This window comes from Chroicocephalus ridibundus, chromosome 3, assembly GCF_963924245.1.
Source record: "Chroicocephalus ridibundus chromosome 3, bChrRid1.1, whole genome shotgun sequence".
NCBI classification, from domain to species: Eukaryota; Metazoa; Chordata; class Aves; order Charadriiformes; family Laridae; genus Chroicocephalus; species Chroicocephalus ridibundus.
Window position 1 is genome coordinate 128,892,753 of NC_086286.1, and position 18,837 is coordinate 128,911,589.

The 18,837-nt window shown below is 51.5% G+C and overlaps 1 protein-coding gene across 7 annotated transcripts in view; it reads left to right on the forward strand.

Moving 5' to 3' along the window:
* ASXL2 (ASXL transcriptional regulator 2) overlaps positions 1-18,837 on the forward strand; it is a 125,682-nt gene that overhangs the window by 58,399 nt on the left and 48,446 nt on the right. The window contains exon 1 of one of the 7 annotated variants that reach the window (XM_063330807.1): positions 5,312-5,813. The exons of the other annotated variants lie outside the window; for them this stretch is intronic. Within the exon in view, the coding sequence (XP_063186877.1) occupies positions 5,777-5,813 (37 nt within the window). The 5' untranslated portion in view covers positions 5,312-5,776. Of the gene's footprint in view, positions 1-5,311; positions 5,814-18,837 lie in introns of those variants that run through there. 7 annotated transcript variants of the gene reach the window in all.

Here is an 18,837-nt window from a genome sequence, read left to right on the forward strand (position 1 = left end):
TTGTCTGATTTCTTTCCTCCTTCAAAATTCTGCTCAGAAGTCTGCTTGTCTGCTGAGATGCCTTGAGCTGAATTAATACAGAAGCCATAATAAAAGGTGAGGATGCACCAGACATTGTTCTCTGAGCAGGGAGAGTCTTTGCACCCCAGTGTTGTTATTCTCTGTTAGCAGGACGTGTGCTTCGGAACTCCCAGCCCTGTGAAGCAGCTCCGGGTGCTCCTGGCGAGCTGTTGGTGCAGCTACTGATGCTGTAACTTCCCCCTTCGCTCCCATCCTTTCCTTTTGCCTTGTCTCCTCAGTCATGCACAGAATTCCTTGGCAGAAATGAAACGTTATTTAGGAAGTTATTTCCAGTGCAATAGGACACCTGAGTGGAAGCAGATGAGAGGTTTTCTGAAGCGGTGGCAGACTCGCGATAGCCGGTGGGGTCTGCTGAGACCCTCCCGTGGGTGGGGAGGGAGTCACTGGGTGAGAACGTGCTCGTCCCTGTGGCTCACCTGGACCAGACCCTGCCCGGAGCTTTCCCTGCAGTCACAATGCAAATCACAAAAATAGAAGTATTATGCAGAATGTTAAGCATTTAAAGCACCACGAAAGTATGAAACGTTAAAAAAAACTTAGAAGAAAGACGCCAGGGCACATACAGGACCTTGTTTTACTGTCCCAGGCCCGAACTCTCCTCTCACCTGTATCTTCTACCTTTGCTGCTGCTGGCAGACGGGAGCTGGAGGTGAGTTAGGGGTTACCCCATAGCCCGGGGGAGCTGGAGGTGAGTTAGGGGTTACCCCGTAGCCCGGGGGAGGTGAGTTAGGGGTTACCCCGTAGACCAGGGGAGCTGGAGGTGAGTTAGGGGTTACCCCATAGCCCGGGGGAGCCGGAGGTGAGTTAGGGGTTACCCCGTAGCCCGGGGGAGGTGAGTTAGGGGTTATCCCGTAGACCAGGGGAGCTGGAGGTGAGTTAGGGGTTACCCCATAGCCCGGGGGAGCCGGAGGTGAGTTAGGGGTTACCCCGTAGCCCGGGGGAGCTGGAGGCGAGTTACCAGACGGGTTTGGGGCAGCCTGGCTGTACACGGGCAGAGGACAGGACTGCTCGTCTCGCGGCCTGCCGGAGTGCCGTCCTTCAGCTGCCAGGGTAAGGCATAAAGGTCTCTAAATTGGAGGGGCATGGATTTGATGGATGGACCACTCGGTGGATAAGGAACTGGCTGGATGGCCACACTCAGAGGGTTGTGGCCATCGGCTCAATGTCCACGTGGAAACCAGTGACAAGTGGCTTTATGCTGCTCCTAAACCGGACAAGTTTATTTCTAACTCTTGAGTCATTGTAGATACGTGATAACCACTTTCTCTAGGAATCTGTTACGGTTTATTTAAATGATGTCTGTGCTGCTGGCATGTGTTTACTCTTTTATGCGCTCCTTTTAATTTCTTTTTAATTTGTTCCTGTGTTTCAGTGTGGCTCTCCTTTTTATGAAGTTGAGACACCGCCTGTGGTATTTTTAGAAACTTCCTTGTAGATAAAAATGTTTTCTTTATTAAAAAAAATCAAACTAAACCAAAAAAACAAAATGCCAAAACTTGTTAGTTCATCTAGAAATCAGAAGCTTCATGCAAGAACAAAATTTTCTGCCCTTTATGACCCAAAAGAACATTCAAAGGCATAAGTAAGTCATCTGGTACTGTGCTCTTTAAAAGGTTTTGGTAGGGGGAGTTTGGGTTTTTTAAGCAATTTGAGCAACACTGAAGTTAGAAGTACATTGTACTATTAGGTTGCGAAGGAGGTGAGCAACCTCTTGCCTTTATGGGGTGTTGCAGGACAATGGTGATACACCGTCCTGCTGGAATCGGTGCTCGTGGCTTCTGGCATGACCTTCAAGTGCGAGTGAATATTGAGGTTTTTCTTTGTGGCCAGGAGGACGGAAATACCTACCTGTGTTTCCTTGCGTAGATCCTGGCTGAACGAGCTGCTCTCATCTAAAATACAATCTCTTGGTTCTCTTAACCGGTGGGCGGATGGCTGGTTTTTGCACTACATGCGTGCAGAGCTTGGATTTTGGCCTGCGATATCAGGTGAATTTCTCCCACAACAGGTCCAGTCCTGCCAGTTCTGGGCACCCCCCGTCCTGGTGCGGGTCAGAGCTCTCCCCGAGCCTGCTGCAGCGGGCAGGGGGCTGTGGCATGGGCAGGAGCACGGCTGGCAGTGCCCCCCGAAGCTGCCAGGGTTAGCTCGGGTCGGGAAACGTGTGCCGTTGGGACTTTGCTGGTACCTTCCTGGTGAGCTCTGTCTTATGGCAAGATGAGACAACAGGCTTGTGTGGCGTGGCCGCGCGTTGGCCCTCTGTACACGGCGAATCGGCCCCGCTCGGTGGCTGCCGACGCTGCTGTGTCAGTGATGGCTGGAGGAAGGGAGCGACCGCGCCGGGGGCTTTCCCTGAGGGCTCTTCGCAGTGCCGGCCGTTCTCAAGTTCTTGCTTTGCAGCGCGTGTTTCCTTCCTCTCTTGTTGTCCCTTTCCTCTTTCTCCTCTTTCTCTGTGGCCGTGGGGCTGGAGAGCAGCGGTGCTCTGCCCCTTCCGCTGTCCCCATGTGCCACCTCTGCCACCCCGCTCGCGGTGTGTTATTGATCCATGGGGACTCCTGCGGTGCTGCTCACCAGTGAGCACATCCTGGTGGTATCCAAGAAGAGAGCAGGGGTTTTTGGGGGGTTTTTTTTGAGCTAATTTAGACTTGCTGCCACTCATGTGCCCGTTAAGCTCCAGCACTTGGAAGCATGTCTGAGGAGCACCTTTGCAAACGCAAAGCAGAAGCAGTAGGAATGTCCTACTCCAGAAGCAGCAGTAGGAATGTCTTCTTGATCTTTTTTTTTTTTTTCCTGCAGCACAGGTTTTCTTCTGAGATTTAAAATGAAATCACAAAAGCTGAAAGAATTATGCACGTTTGCTGTGCTCTAATAAATAAATGCCATCAGATGTCTGATGTTCACCTAGAGTGAATGGTATCCTGACCACTTGGTATGAGGCACTTGTTGGATGTGTCCACCGGTGAGGCCCCACCTCGAGGGCCGTGTCCAGGTTTGGGCCCCTCACGCCAAGAAAGACCTTGAGGGGCTGGAGCGTGTCCAGAGAAGGGCAACGGAGCTGGTGAGGGGTCTGGAGCACAAGTCTGGTGAGGAGCGGCTGAGGGAGCTGGGGGTGTTCAGCCTGGAGAAGAGGAGGCTGAGGGGAGACCTTCTGGCTCTCTACAGCTCCCTGAAAGGAGGGGGTAGCCAGGGGGGGTCGGGCTCTTCTCCCAAGGAACAGGCCATGGCACAAGAGGAAACGGCCTCAAGTTGCGCCAGGGGAGGTTTAGGATGGATATTGGGAACAATTTCCTCCTGGAAAGGGTTGTGAAGCATTGGAAGAGGCTGCCCAGGGCAGTGGTGGAGTCGCCATCCCTGGAGGGATTGAAAAGCCGGGCAGACGTGGTGCTGAGGGCCATGGGGTAGTGGTGGTTTTCATCGGTGTTGGGTTGATGGTTGGACTCGATGATCTGAAAGGTCTCTTCTAACGGTAACAATTCTGTGATTCTATGAAGTGCGGCAGAGAGCCTTGTTAGGGATTCTCAGTAAGAGCCATCCTTGACCAGGCAGCAAATGGGAACCTGCTCGTTTGTTCTGGGCGATTCAAGGTGGCCAAACGTGAGGCCGATGGCATCATCTTCTGTCGGTGGCTGCAGAAACCCACATGCTCCCACCAAGCTGGTCCTGTAGCATGTCCAGAGTTGGGTGCACCCATGACGTTATCTTTTTTTAGGTTTGGAAACAAGGCTTGGCGCTTGATTTTGGTCTGGATTGGAACAGTAGCTTCTAAAACTAATTTCATCCAGACTCAAATGAGTAGCTGGGGGGTTACAAAGATCTTTCTGCCCCTGCTTTTCACAATGGTCGGTGGCTGGGACAGGAGAAGAGGCGCCGGAGCTGCTCCGATGGTGCCAAAGGCTGTGGCTTGAACTCGTGCTTTGGCAGACGCATGGGAACACGCGCGGGCGATGCAGCTGCCCCAGCTGCGGGAGAAGCTTCTGAAGCTCGCCTCTTTGCAGACATTCAAATCGGTCGATGCCAGGACATAAACATACCGCAGATTGGACTTTGCTAGTTCTAGGTCTCATGACTTCATTTTCCTGTGACAGCTCTCACTCCTCTGTCACTAAATAACATGCCTGGTTTATCTTCCCAGGGCCGTTTCTTGGCTGTAACATCACTTTGCACCAAAATTAAATGATCCAGAACTGCTAAATGAGATAAAATAAGGTACTGTGATGGCAAATGCTTAGAAAAATCTTTGCATGAAGCATTTTCAAATTCTAACATTTGTAAGGCATCTCTTAGGTCACGCTCTGTCATTTCAGAGGCAGTAATTTTCCCTGCGTGGATCCCACACCTCTCCGTTTGTTTCTCAAGGTGCAGCGCAGCTGTACTGGGAGCAGGCGCAGGCACGTAGGGAAGAGCTGTGCTGCGAAGGCCACGGGGAAGAAAGCTTTCTTTCAGTTTTAGTATTTCACTCACTTTATGCATCTGCAAAGATTCTTTTGGTTTCCCCCAGCAAAACCTGAAGTTTCGTAACCTTGCTGTCTATAAAAACGAGCTTGCATTTAACATCCCAGGAGGTGCCGCGAGAAGCAGAATGAAAGTAGAAAGTGCGAAGGGCTTGAGCTCCCTCCCTGCCGCGGTTCATCTCAGCGTTCTGCGACCTGGGGCTGGTCACCTGGGTACCGGGCAGCCGGGTGCCGGTTCCTGCCCCTTGTGGCACCTCCTGGCAGGGACGGTCCTGGCCACGGGGGACACGGGGACACGGCGATGCTGCTGGCCGCTCTCCTCCTTGGTGCCTCTGTGCCCTTTGCTGCTGATTTCTCCTACAAGAGTAGAAGAGTTTCTACATCGAAAGAGGTTTTATTCTTAGTCGGTACGTTTGTTTGCTCTGCTTTAAAGTAACCAAAAAAGCATTAATTTCCAATTGGAAAGATGCCTTCGGCGTTGAGCTGTGTAGCGTCAACTCTGGAATGCAGCACTCCTACACGGCCGCTTCCTGGGCTGGCTCTGCTTGCATGAAACACACAAAAGCCTCCTTCCTCGTTAAAAAAAAAATAACAAAAACCTCTAGTCGCTTAAATTCAAGAATAGCCCGGTTTCAGCCGGAATTGTGGTGTGGCATTGCTCGGCTGCTGGCCATGTTTTCACCTGTGGGATGTTTGGGATGGGGTTGTCAGCATCCACCGAGCCCTCTGGAATTCGGCCGATCCCGAGAGCCTCAGTGGGAAGCAACATTAGTCCAGCTTCTTTTTTTGGCAAGGACTGGGAGGATAGTTTTTATCATGAGAATACGGAATTCTGATAAAAATCAAGGGAGTGAATGCAAACCAGGGTAGACAGCGAACAGATGAGCTGTGCTCATATTATTTTGCTGAGAGGCTTTGACTTGGGCTCTTTGAGACTGCAATTCAGCTTAACGTGACATTATTTTTGCTCATATACATATAAAACAGGAAGCGCATTCAGATAACATCAACACTCATTTCCTTATATGTACAAAGTGCCCTGACAGCAGCAAAACTGACACTTTGATTTTAGAAAGGATAGAAACCTTTGTGCATTTGCGGACCCACATGGGCCGTACACGGCACCAATCAGGAGCACGGGGGGAGAAGTTTAAAAACAAGCCCCGTGCGTGGTGTCCTGCACCTCTGTGCCGCAGGGAGCCGGGAGCAGCCCCGACTGCGGAGCTCCAGCAGCAGCAGCAGCAGCGATGTTCATGGAGCAGCTCCGTGCCCTTTCCCTGGAAGGTAAGATGCGGTTGTTCCCCCGGGCACCTGCGGCGGGTTCTTGCTTTGGGGGATGAAGCGGGTGCGTTTCTGGCGGGGTCCCTCTGTGCCCAGCAGAGGTGACAGACACCTTCTCTTCAGCCTTGAAGCAGCTGCTCGGCTCTCGTCTTTGGAGTTTGATGATAAAAACAAAGCTTTGTTTGGATACAGCGCTTGTAAAAGGGTACTGCCAAGCCTCCGTGCGTTCTGTGTTGGTTTAAATCATCCTGAAACTTAGTGGGAATGCCTCATTCCAGATGCTTTTATCACCGTTTCGCCAGCACGCTTTGTAGGACAACTTGCAAGTAGTTTGTTGTAATGCAGTCCGTGAACGTGCAATACAGCTGCTCGGCATCGTCGTCTGTGTGCGCGCCTCGGTGGTACCCCTGGGGCTGTTTCTGAGCTCGAGGTTACTGATGTCGTCTGTCCTTACGGTGTCTGGCCATAAAACACGTATAACTCAGTCCTGTTTCTGCAGTCAGCCGCAAAGCGTCAGTTGACTGGAGTGGAACCACAGTCGGTGCCTACACCTGGCTTTGCAAGCTGGTACGAGGAAATGAAAGGCAATGGGTTCCCGTGTAGAGCTGCCAGGACTTTCATGGCTTCTGACAACGAAAGGCTGTCAAAATTGGATTCCCCTTTAATTTCTGCCATGCCCCTGGTGTACCCTTTCTAAAACGAGTCATCCTGAAAGAGAAGGACCTTGTTTAGCTTCTAGAACTGACACCTTCTGCGAGAGCCATTGCAGTAGCAGGTCTCTCCTCTAGCACAACCCAGCCTGAGTCTGCTGTCTTAAAAACAGGGGGAAAAGGGACAAAAAGTCAGATGGTAAAGTGAACGTTAAAGGAAAAGGGGAAACAAACTGGGCAAGATCATCGATAATCCTTCTCGATTAGCCAGCGACCAGCTTGTCTTTCATGTCAGACGGGTGCTGGTGGGTCCCTCGTGGCAGTCCGAATTTTGTCTGACCAAGTCAGTGTTCAAAGTGAAAAGTAACTCTGTTTGGCAAAATGTCATTTGCTGAAAATAGGTTAGAAGGTTTTAGTAAGGTTAAAATAGGCTATCGGCATAAACTCTTCTGAAATAGGACAGCGAAGGAAAATATCTGGAGTAATTAAACTTCCACACTGTCTTCACTGCCAATGGCCCGTGCTTAGGAAAACAGGAATAAGAAATAAAACACTGTTCTATACCTGAAATTTTGTGCGCTGTCTCTTAGTATAGAGGAAACCTTGGGAGTCCGGCCGCACGGAAATGCCCCTTCGCAGTTGGAGGGCGAGACCTGCTGGACTGGAAGAGCTTCGCTGTGACGGTGGCTCTCAGCTCCCTTAATGACCAGCCGTGGCCTGGTCACCGCACTGCCTGCGGAAAGCGCTTTGCTGCTGCCCGCCCATAACAGCTGCCAAAAACAAAATTTAAAAAAAAAGAATTCTGTTTGGGTTATGTCATTTTGTTTCTTCCTGCTAAAGATTTGGTAGAAATATCAGCTTTTCTAAATACAGCCAATTCCTGCTTGTGCTCGTGACTCATGGGGAAGCTGTTTCCCGAGTATCACATTATGCAATTTACCAAGGAATCTGCAGACATGAAGACAAAAATGTTCCTTTTTCCTTTATTTAGGTTGGTGTATCTGCTATTAGGATGGTATATCGTAGTATCCAGATTTGGAGTGAGCTGTAGTTTTTCCTAGTGAGCTGTACAGCCTCCGAGGGCTTACCCTCTAGCAGTCACAAAGTTGTGTTTCCATTAGACTTCACAGCAGTTTATTATTTTTTTTAATGTTGCGTGAGCCACAGTCATTAGGCTGTGGTCACAGGCACTTACACGTGGCTCTGCCTTTGGGAGGCATTTTAGACATGTAGAAAAATGGGTTATAAAGTTGAAATCTACAGTACAAGATTTTTTGCATGACTTCCCATGCATGAGTTTTCCACAGCAGCTAAAACTCCTCAGAAGTCCTGAGAAATGACTGATCGGTTTTCTACAGGACCTTCAGTCTCTGCTTTTACCGAGTGAACTTTGGGGATCCTTCCCCAGCACTTTACCAACCCCTCGGCTTTACGGGCCGCGGCCGCTCCCGCCCCTCCTCTGCAGGGACAGGAGCCAGCCAGAAGCTGCGGTGGCTGCGGCGGTGCCGGAGTGGTGGCATCGTCCCGCCGTCCGGTGCGGGAACTGGAGAAGCCTTGGGCATCGTTCCTGCCCTCTGTCCCTGACCGACGTGGGGAGGGCAGCCGCTTCGGGGTGGTTATTCCCATAAGCAGAGTATTTCTAAGGTGCTGTATGGCCCCAAAATATTTCCACTGAAATGTCAGGAAATGGGATTTAGAAGTCCCTGATTTAGTCTGCAGAAAACTGAAGAGTGGCTCAGCCACTTCGTAGGAGAGGGAACACCTCTGCTGGGAGGACAGGCTGAGAGAGCTGGGGCGGTTCAGCCTGGAGAAGAGAAGGCTCCGCGGAGACCTTCCAGCCCCTGCCAGTCCCTCAAGGGGCTCCAGGAAAGCTGGGGAGGGACTCTGGAGCAGGGAGGGGAGCCGTGGGACAAGGGGGAAGGGTTTTACACTGGAAGAGGGGAGATTGAGATGAGATATTGGGAAGAAATTCTTTGGTGTGAGGGGGGTGAGCCCCTGGCCCAGGTTGCCCAGAGAAGCTGTGGCTGCCCCATCCCTGGAGGGGTCCAAGGCCAGGTTGGCCGGGGCTTGGAGCAACCTGGGCTGGTGGGAGGTGTCCCTGCCCAGGGCAGGGGGTGCCACTGTCCCTTCCCACCCAAACCATTCTATGACTCTCTAATTTAATACGGCGAGCACTTTTCAGAAAAAAACGGTTTTCTCAGGGGTCCTCATCCCCCCAGCAGGTGCTGTTTGGCCCCAGAGGTGCCCATTTGGGAGGGCAGCGTCAGCCCTGTGGGAGCTCGGTCGCTTGTGTGTGTAGCTGGGGGGGGTGCCTGGTCCTCTGACAGTGGTCCCCCATGCTCAGCACCATCCCTGTGTCCTCAGGGACATCCAGTGCGCTGGAGGCATGATGAACTGGAAGGATTCAGGCAAAGAGCTGGAGTTTGAGAGCAAAGAGGAACTGAAAGCTGTCGCGTGTGTCTGCAGCTGCGCGGGGCGGGCAGAGGAGCAGCAAAACCACTTCTGTCTCAGTGCTGAGCTTTGCTGTCCCGATGCTTTCTGGGTGCATTCCACAGGGTTCTCAGGAGCTTCTCTGAGCTAGAGGCTTAGGAAAATCCAGCACGTGCATGTTTGTTAAGAGTCGCTGAGTATTGATACATTCCTTCAACCGGACTTTCCAAATATATTGCATTACAATTAGCAATACCTTTGCTGCCAGGGCTGACAGCAGGCTCTGCGTGGAGGCACGGGGCAGGGACACCTCCAAGCGTTTCTCTGCGCCCAGGAGGTCTCCAGCAGATAGGAGGTGAACACTGGCGGGCTTTGAGGGGCAGCCCGCTCCGACCTCAGGAGCCCCAGGGTGATGGAAATGCTCTTGTTCAAAGCGACCAAGTCTCCTCTCGGTGACAGTCTGTGAGGACGTTCGGGAGTTGGCGGCAGAAGCTTTCCCGTGGAGCAGGGAAGGTTTTGCTGTGCAGCACCCACAGAAGACAGGCTCATGTAGCAAGTGAGTGGACAAGAGGAAACGGCCTCAAGTTGCGCCAGGGGAGGTTTAGGATGGATATTAGGGAAAATTTCTTCCCTGAAAGGGTTGTGAAGCATTGGAAGAGGCTGCCCAGGGCAGCGGTGGAGTCGCCATCCCTGGAGGGATTTCCAAGCTGGGCAGACGTGGTGCTGAGGGCCGTGGGGTAGTGGTGGCCTTGGCAGTGTTGGGTTAACGGTTGGATTTGATGATTTTAAGGGTATTTTCCAACCTAAATGATTCTGTGATTCTGTGTCCCACCTCCTGTCACCGAAGGGAAGCATGTGCAGCCCTGTCTGGGCAGGGGCAGCTCCATGAATGAGCTTCCTCATCTGGGTTTGTGTCTTCATTGCTTCAACTTCTCTGGCCTGCTTTTGAGATTTTTGCAGCTCATTCTGTCATTCCATGTCAAACAACATCTGAGTGACTTTGCCTTTTTGCCTCATGTACAGTGTCATGTTCATTTTTTTCCCACAAAAACGTATGCCGAGTGCCTTTCCTCTCTAGCAAAAAAGGTGTCCTGTGACCTGCTGCTCTTCCAAGCTCTGTATTGTAGGACAAAGAGAACACAAACTTGGAAATAACAAACTTCCCTTCACAAGGAGCCGCATGGAGAAGACAAGGGGCAATGAGTACAAGTTGGACCAGGGAAGGTTTCATTGCAACGTAAGAAAGACATTTTTTACAGTAAGAACAGTCATTCACTGGAACCACCACCCCGGGGAGGTGGTGGAGTCTCCGTTGCTGGAGACGTTCAAGATGCAGTTGGACGAGGTGCGGGGTAATCCCATCTGGCCTGCCTTTCCCACCGAGCTTGGACCGGGTGATCTTTCGAGGTCTCTGCCCACCTGGGCGTTCCTGTGGGTCTCTGGAAAGCTGCCGGGGAGCTGGGCATCTTCACTGCCAGGGCATCGGAGAGGCTCGAGGGCCGCTCGCTGGGAAAACGCAGCGGGAATTGCTGCTTTGAGAGGGACGAGCTGAAGGGCTCCCAGCCCGTGGCACTTGTGTGCTTGGCACCTCGGTGCCTGTTCTACCAGCTGAGGACCTGCTTCGTTCTTCAAAGCAAAATGCACGTTCAGGAGATGTTTGAGCTCTCAGCACGCAAAGCCTGAATTTCTTGTTTCACCGGCATGACAGGATCCTCCTCTAACCTCTCTACATCTATTTTTTTCCTTATTCCCTTTAATCTTGAACTTGTTCTGTACTGAATCAGTACTGTTGGGTTTTTTTAACCATGTGTACTGTGATACTGAGGTTGTGTGTCTTCCATCTCTGCATGCAGAAGAAACCTTGCCAGGATGGGTTGGTGGTCTTTCTGCGGGCAGGAATCGCGATCCTCAGCGCTGGCAGTCTGGCAGCTCAAGGTCTTGGGAATGAAGAGTGCAGCTCAGTCTCAGGTGTGCTCACTGAAGCTCGCTGTGCTCCAGAACAGCAATAGTGGGTCAGATCGCAGGCCCCTGTAGCCCGGTGGTCTGCTCCGGCGTTGATCGGCAGCAGTAGCCCAGAGAAGGTGCAGAAAGAGCACAAGAACGTGACAGGCGCAGAGGCTGGCTCTCACTTGCTGCCTGTGGGTCCGGTCCCTCTGAGCTGTCGTACAGCTTTAGCACTGCCCTGCAGTAAGGATCTCCCCTGCTCGACGTGCCATGCAAAGAAGTATCTCCTTTTGCTTGGTCGGGTTTTTAAAACCTGGCATTGTGTAAATTCATGTCATGCCCCTCAGCGCTTGTATTTGAGTCTGCACTGTTGCTCTGCTCGCTTTACCATGCCGCTCAGGATTTTACAGGTGACTTACACTGCTAGTCACTTATCTTTTCCAGGCTGAATGACCCCTCTCGTTCCTCATGCAAGGGCCGTTCCGTCCTTGTTGGGCTTTTCTAGCTCACCTAGACGCACTTAGAGCCGGTATCAAAATGGCACACAGGCTTCAAGAAGTGGGTGCCTGAATGTTTTGTTTCTGTTCTGTATTTCTTTCCTGGTAGTTCCTGTCATTCTGCTCACTTTGACCACTGTTGACCTGAGGCTTTTGTACGAGCATTTGTTATAATACTAAGATAACGTTCCTCTGTGATCATTGTCCAAGTTGTCCATCAGCCCACGTGTTTTTCCCCGAAATACTTGGTGTCATCGGCAAACTTCACCGTTTGCGTATTTTCCAGACAATTTAGGAATACAATGCTTGGATATCTTGACAACCTCCCAGTGTTCTCTGCTGTCAGATACGTTTTTGCTCTACACATGTGGTACCTGGGCGCTGAACAGGCCCAGTGAGGAGCAGCTGGGGGCAGGCTGACCGTGACGAATTCAGGCTCTGCTTCCTTCTCTCGCAACTGCAGAAACCATATAAAAAAAAAAAAAAAGAGTTTCCAGAGAGATGTGCTTAGGGAGATGTGCCACTCTGTAACTCAGAACTGCTGGAGGGAAACCAGGTTAAAGTACGTGTTAGCGGTTGGAGGACCGAGTAGAGCCGTGTTTCTGTCAGGTCAGTCCTTCCAGGAGATGAACCGTCTCATGCAATAAAATCTCTTGTGCCCGTGAAAACCACCTTGGCAGAGTAATTGCCCTGCCTCGTTTGGGGCGGAACCTGCCGCCCCTGAGAGCTCTGGTTACGTACGTAGAGCGAGCTGTATTTCGGGCAGCGGCGTGTTTGTATTTCATGCTGCTGCCAACACGTCAGGCTGCAGCAGCAGCGCCGGCTCCATGCAAACGATGTGTCTCTAGTGGGCTTTGACCACGCTGTGGTGTTTGTCATAAGCACGCTGAATTTGCTTGAATTTCCTGTCCAACCGTGTATAAACTATTTATGTACACGCACACACACACTACTGAGGTGCAGGGCTGTGAGGAGGCTTCCTAACCGTTGGTGGGTATTGTACAGTGTTTGCTCTGCGTGACCAAAAACATCCAATAGAGGATAAAAACGTTTTTAGGTGGACTGAAATTTAGTTTTTAAGAAATGGATAACGCGTATTCTGGAAGCGCTGGCTCGGCAGCCGTGCCCGGTGCTTACCAGACAGGAACTGGCGTTTCTCCTGCGCTTTGCTTTTCAAACAAGCACTGGCCCCGTAACTGCCGCTTCGTATTTTTAGCATCGACAGTAGCAAAGTTCCAACTTGCAGTGATTGCTACCAGCTTGGTAGTCATCCTCAGCGGTGGAGGACTCATAGCAATATATAGTACATTTTTGATTTTAGTTGCTTCCTTTGCTGCTCCTCTAGGAGCAGAATTTTCCTGTTCCGTATTTCCGATGGGTGATGCGATTACCTGGGAGTTACTGGTGGTCTAATGGATGGCTCTGTAACGACCTGCAGGTTTCAGTTGTGCTTTCTTGGCAGCGTTTCTCTTACCAGTCAGATTTGCTCGTGTTTCCATCACTTGTGGGAAATTAGACCTTTGAAAATGAAGTAGGTGTATCAGTGCTTCCGACCGTCTCTGCCCGTACCGACGGCAATACGGCCGCGCTCCCTGTGCCCTCAGCAGTTTCCCATCTTCTCGTTCAGTCGTTAATTCTTTCCCCTCAAAACATGGTCTGCAGTAATTTCCTAATTTTTGAAAGCACTACAGCTTTTGCTGACGGTCTTTTAAGACTTTGCAGTTTCTTTCCATACATTGTATATTTTACTTATTATTTATTATTTCCATATATTGTGAGACTTACCCGCTGGTTACCACCTTGATTCACAAGATCACTCAGAATGAAGGGATCTGGGTAGGTGTGAAGCAGACGGCGGTGTGCGGTGAGGATCCCGTCCCTGCCTCCGTCCTGTCCCCGCGCTGGTCCCCGTGGTGCTGGCGGCAGTCGGAGGGGCGCGGGGGACCTGCCCGTTCCTCCTGCGAGCAGCACCTCCTCCGGGGTGCCATGGGCGGCAATGGGAGGGGGGCTGTAGCGAAGGCCGCTCAGCAGCCTTCTTTCAAAGACCCTTTTCACTTGCCAAACTTTCATTTTGGAGCTTGGTTGTCTGTCTGTCTGTCTGTCTGTCTGGGGAAGGAGGAGTGTCTTCGTACAGCAGCAGGATCTCTTCAGCTGCCGCTGAGAATAAAGTGTAGGGGAATTGATTTTTTTTTTTGGTCCACTTAAAAGCCTTATTTTGCCAGTGTAGTACACAGCCATGGCGGTGCCTCAGCCCAGGACTTTAAATTTGACTGCGTAGTTTCTCGCTGGGGAAAAAAAAAAAAAAAAAAAAAGACCAACAATTTTTTGTTTCCACGACATCGCGCCTGCATTTCTGAGCATCGGGGCCGCGCGGTTGAGCCGGTTTGCAGCGAGGGCACAGGGCAGAGCAACAGGAACAGTCGACAGAGAGGCAAGTTTTTAAGCGCTGTTTGTTTTTCACCGGAACTGTGAGTATCTCAGCTTGGCTCTTTCCCTGGTTTCAGTTCGAAGCTGTGGGATCCGTCGGGAGACGCAGTTCGGGCTGCGCCGCTGCGGCCCCTGCTCCCGCGGCCCATGCGCCCCACGCGCTCGCGGCTATTCTTAATGTACGTTTGCCAATTAATGAAAATTGGTTCGGGGGGTGAGTTGGCAGCGCTGTTGACAATTAGTTCCACATGTGGACCTTGCTGTTCCTGAGCGATCATTCCCACAGGGCGTGAATCAGGAAGAGTTAATCACAAACAACTGTGTGAGGAAGAGTGGCGATACCTTCATTTGGATATTTTTTGACAGCGGTCTCTAGAAACCGGTCTCTCAACAGCAGACAAGAAACTGAGTTTAATCTTTGCGAAGTTTCCTGCTCTCCGATGGCGCGGCTGGGCACGTTACCCCCCTGTTTTAGCATGGCTCCCTCTCAGAGGGCGTTGTGCTGCATGCTGGACGCAGGATTCCTGCCCCAGGGAGGTTGCAGTCGTGTCACTTGGGTGCCAGTAGGTAAAAGCAGAGAAGGGAATACGGGGAAACAGTTTAAGGTGATCTGTACTGGCTGGACTTTGAGCCCTAATTTAGGACTCTGAGCCACAGGCCTGTATTTCAGTTTACGTAGCTGAAATACACCCTTGAGCTGGTGTTAAATGGGATTGTCGGCGTCGTATTATCTTCAGTGGTTTCTCTGCATAAAAGTTATTTATCGAATTCCTAAATTGTCTAAATGAACTGTTTGCAGGTCAACTGTGTGGTTTCACCAATGAAGAAAAACGCTACTTCACAGGGTGAAAATCAGGAAGCTCCAGTTTAGTGGGTAATTGTTCGTGGTTCTCCTCCAAAAAATTACAGCCTTGTGCTAGTGCCGTCTCAGCAGTAAATGCTGCGACAGTCCGGGCATAACGGTTTCACTCTCGAGCGCTCGTGAAACACACAATAACCAAATAATCCTCTCGCAGGCACTCGTGCTGTCCTTGGAGCTCATTTTCCGGCGTGTGTATCTTGGCAAGAAGCCCCGGTGAGGTGGACGAGCCGGTGAGACACCTCGCAGGTGCAGGGTGGGTGGTAGCTGGGAGAGCGACGTGCAAACCTTGGCCGGTTCCAGGTTGTGCCGCCAGGTCGGAGATCCTCTGCTATCAGGAGACGAGATATTTAAGCCGCTTATTTTCTTTTATTAAAATGTATGTTGGCAGAGACAAGCTGCAGTAACGACGATCAAAGAGACCCAAGAGCTAATGAGTTAGTTGTACCCAGAGCGGAGGGGAGCAGCCGCGCTGCCCCCGATGCACTCACACCGAGGTGATACGTGATGCCGGAGCCCAGGGGGAGTTCAAAGAAACGTGACCACATCTTCCCTTCTTCAAACGCCTACGTTAGCTTCCTACACGGTTCGTGTTTGGCCACCTCTAATCTGCTCTGTGTTTGAGTCAGCGACTTAGAAACGTGTTCGGTTACCCCAAAACAAAGCGCCCGAAGCATATGGTCCCGCTTACGTTGGCTCTAAGTGTCTGCGGGACAGAGGTGCTGAGGGTCAGCTGCGCTGCTCAGAGGACTCTCTCTGCCCAGGACTCCGGTCCCTGCCCTCCCTTTGCTGACCCCGGGTAGAGGTGGGCACCTGTGGGACCCCACTGCGAGCCAGCACGCCTGGGCAGCCCTACAAAAAAGAACGTAGCCATAAAAAGACTGGCAGCCTTGTGCCTGACTAGCAGTTTGAATCAGGTCGTGGAGGGACCTGATGCATGCCAGGACGGGCCAAGGGCGGGGACGGGTGTAAGACCTCCTTCTGATGACAGCAAACCATTAGAGCGGTTGCTCGCGTACCTTAAACTTGCTGTGCTCCAGATAGATTGTTCCGGCTCCGGAGCACACGTGTCTTCAGTGTGCTGTGGTCTCAGTAGGCGCTCACGGGTGATACTCAGAAAATATTTTAGTGAGGAATTCTGTGAGGCAGCACAAGAAGAAGCCTCACTGTAACTTACTTACGGGGGTTTCTTCACAACCACACGCTGCCCGAAGGGGGCTGCTTTACAAGGAACACGTTGTACGGGGGTGTATTCCGGTTGCAGGTGTGTTACTGCTTCAGAGGAAATACTCCCATACAGAAGGAGTGATATAGCAAGTGGATTCTCTTAAAAAGAAATTGTTATTAAAAATACAATGATGGCAGTCACGACAGTCAATAGAAGCTCCCTTGAGCTTTGTGGGCACCTCGTGCTTGACACCATGAGGCAGAGCTTTGGGTTCTGACAAGCTCTTCAGGGCAGTGGCACTGCTTGAAAAGGTGCTCGGCAGCGAGTGCCGTTGGTGCCTGTTGTATGTGCTGCAATTTCTGGTGTGTTTTTTAAACCCGTGCGCTCCGAGGAACGCAGTGACTAACGCACACAAATGCGCTGGAACAGTCATATGAGCAAACGAGCCTCTGTTTTCTCTCGCTGTTTATTCGGTGTTGCTGTTGCCGAGCCAGACGGTTGAGCCGTGTTGCAAGGTGAACCGTCCGCACAACAAGACTTTCCTTGGGGGGCGATGCATCCTCTTCACCCTCCGTTTCAAGAGACGGGGCAGAGAGAAAAGCGCTGTGTTTGTGCTGCCTCTTGCTTCTCAGTAGATCTGCCTCCGTTTCTGTTTCCATGGTCCCTTATTGATGCCGTGCCTCAGCTCACATCCTTGCTTGTGAGTATGATGAGAAGAAGCCTTACTGAAGCCCGTCTCTCGCGTGCACAGGATGCCGGGGTTTGAGTGACCGTGTCTGTAGAGCTGCCAAATGCTCGGTGTGCCGGAGGTGGCCGTGACCTGCCCGCGTTTCCTCTCGCAGGCCCTGACGGGCAGAGCGAACCCGCTGAGTGGGCGTACTGTCGCACAGTTAGTCTCTCTCCTTCTTCACACGTCTGATACAGAAATACCTTTCATGCTCCTTTTTTGATTGGGATGGCTGAAAAGTGAGGGAGCAGAGATGCGCTGCTGCTTCTGCCCTTGTATGTGTCCCTGTGTGACGGCCCCGGGTGCTGGCACAGCAGTGCCCGCGTCCTGCCTGACCTGCAGTTACTCACCTCGATGCCTGTTCTGTAGGCTCCAAATTTTCTCCTAAAGGACTCAGAACTGAAGGAGCACCTATTGAGATGACAGCTGTTCTTGGGCTATTGCACATCATCCAGAGAGAGAATTCCTGCAAGGAACGACAAGGGTCACTTCAGAGGCTCCTCAGAGCAGGTGCCGCGTTCAAACTGAGCAGCAGGACGCCAGGAGCATGAGCACTGTCAGCTGGGTCTCGCTCACGTCAAAACTGGCTGCTTTAGTAGCTGAATGTTAGTGCTAGAAGCTTTTTTGGTGTAAGAGCATAAAATATTGGCCTTTTTCAAAATAATTCTTACACTGGTGTGCTCAGAGGAAGATTTTCCTGTCTTCCCTCGCTTTAACGTAGAGGTTTCTCCCCACTTTTATATCGTCATATAAAACCACCCCCATAACAAGGTATTTTCCCTGTGGGGCAACGCATCCTCCTCGCTCTCCCTTTCAAGGCTGTCATCAGCCGCCGGTGTCCAGCGCGCTCGTGGAGTGCGGAAGTCTCGCTGTGATCCCCCTTGGCACCGACCTCACAGCAGAGTCACCTGGCTGCCTTTGGTCATCGGACGGGTGGCTGTGAAGAAGACAACTCCCACTGCGCCAGGGTAGCTGTCTTCTTCATCAGTGCCATGATTCACAGCCCGCGTTTCTCTCTTTCGCTCTTATCATGAACTGTACAGTTACGGTTTATGAATTTGGGATGGGTTTTCTCCACTGCCTTGTGGTGACCTGCAGGGACGCACCTGAGGTACACGTGTGCTGTCACCAGCAACACCAGCGCCTCCATTGCCTGTGGCAGTAAGTGCTGGCGGGACGGGCTGCGAGATTCGGTTCTTGGGTTTACACAACTAGCTTTGACCTGTATAATTTCACTTCTGCTTCTCAGCGCCCAAGAGGAGAGACGTTCAGGTGAACTGCTAAGATCTTTGGGCTCTAAAAGTGGCTTTTTTAGGGAAGAGGGAAGTGTTCTTGACACGGAAACTTGTATTTTAGGTACAGTAAAAAGCAAACACTGAAATCTGTGCAGTAACGCACTGAGACCAGGCGGGGCGGCTGCCGAGGTCTGATGTGAGATGATGTTCCGCGGGCGTTGGATGTTTGTCAGTGGGGTCAGTGAACAATTGCTGCGGTCAGCTGCCTGGGCTACCTGGTGCACCTTGTGAATAGCTCAGGTTTATCTCTCGCCCTTGTCTTGACTTTCTCCTAAAGGCGCTCATCTGCTGTAATGTTTGGTTTTTAACAAAAAACCCCCAAACAACAGAACAGCTCATTGATGTTGGCTAATTTGACATCAGCTGAGGTAATTGGCACTTATAGCTGTAACTTTTAAATGAGTTTATGTAAAACGCTTTATTTCTCTTCCTCCCTCCAGTGCAACAGCTGAAAAAATGTTGTTTGGATCAGTAAAATATCTCTAAATTCAGAATATTTTGATGATTGTGATTTGACTTCTTGAACACCCAGGGAGCTGTGCCTTTGTCTGCCTTTGTCATTGCCACGTGTCCTCCAGAGCTTTTTACTGTTTCTTTTAGTCTCCTTTGTTTTACGGTTAGGTTCTGCGCCTGCTGGGCTGGGGACCGCTCGCTCCTTTTGCACGTGCGCTCCCTGCAGCAGGGTCTGCCAGCCTGAGCCTGGGCTTCCTAGACGTGCTGCGAGTAATAAACCCGGTCGTGTGCGCTCCCCGAGCCTGGGCTGAAACCAGAACTACTTCTCTGTCATTTGGGTAAGCCTGGGGTTTGTGAGCTGGGAGATCTCCGTCGCTGATAAGGTTTTATGGCAGAGATGGTGTCTGAAGCGTTTACGATGCTGATGATGTTCCCGCGCCCAGGCTGGAGAGTACCGCGGCCGGTCTGATGCTTGGGCCCACGTCCCACAGAGCTCCGCACGGAGCCGTCCCTGCCATGAGGGGCCACCCTGGACACGCAGAGCAGGTTTTGGTGGCAGCGTCTCCAGTATTAGCTG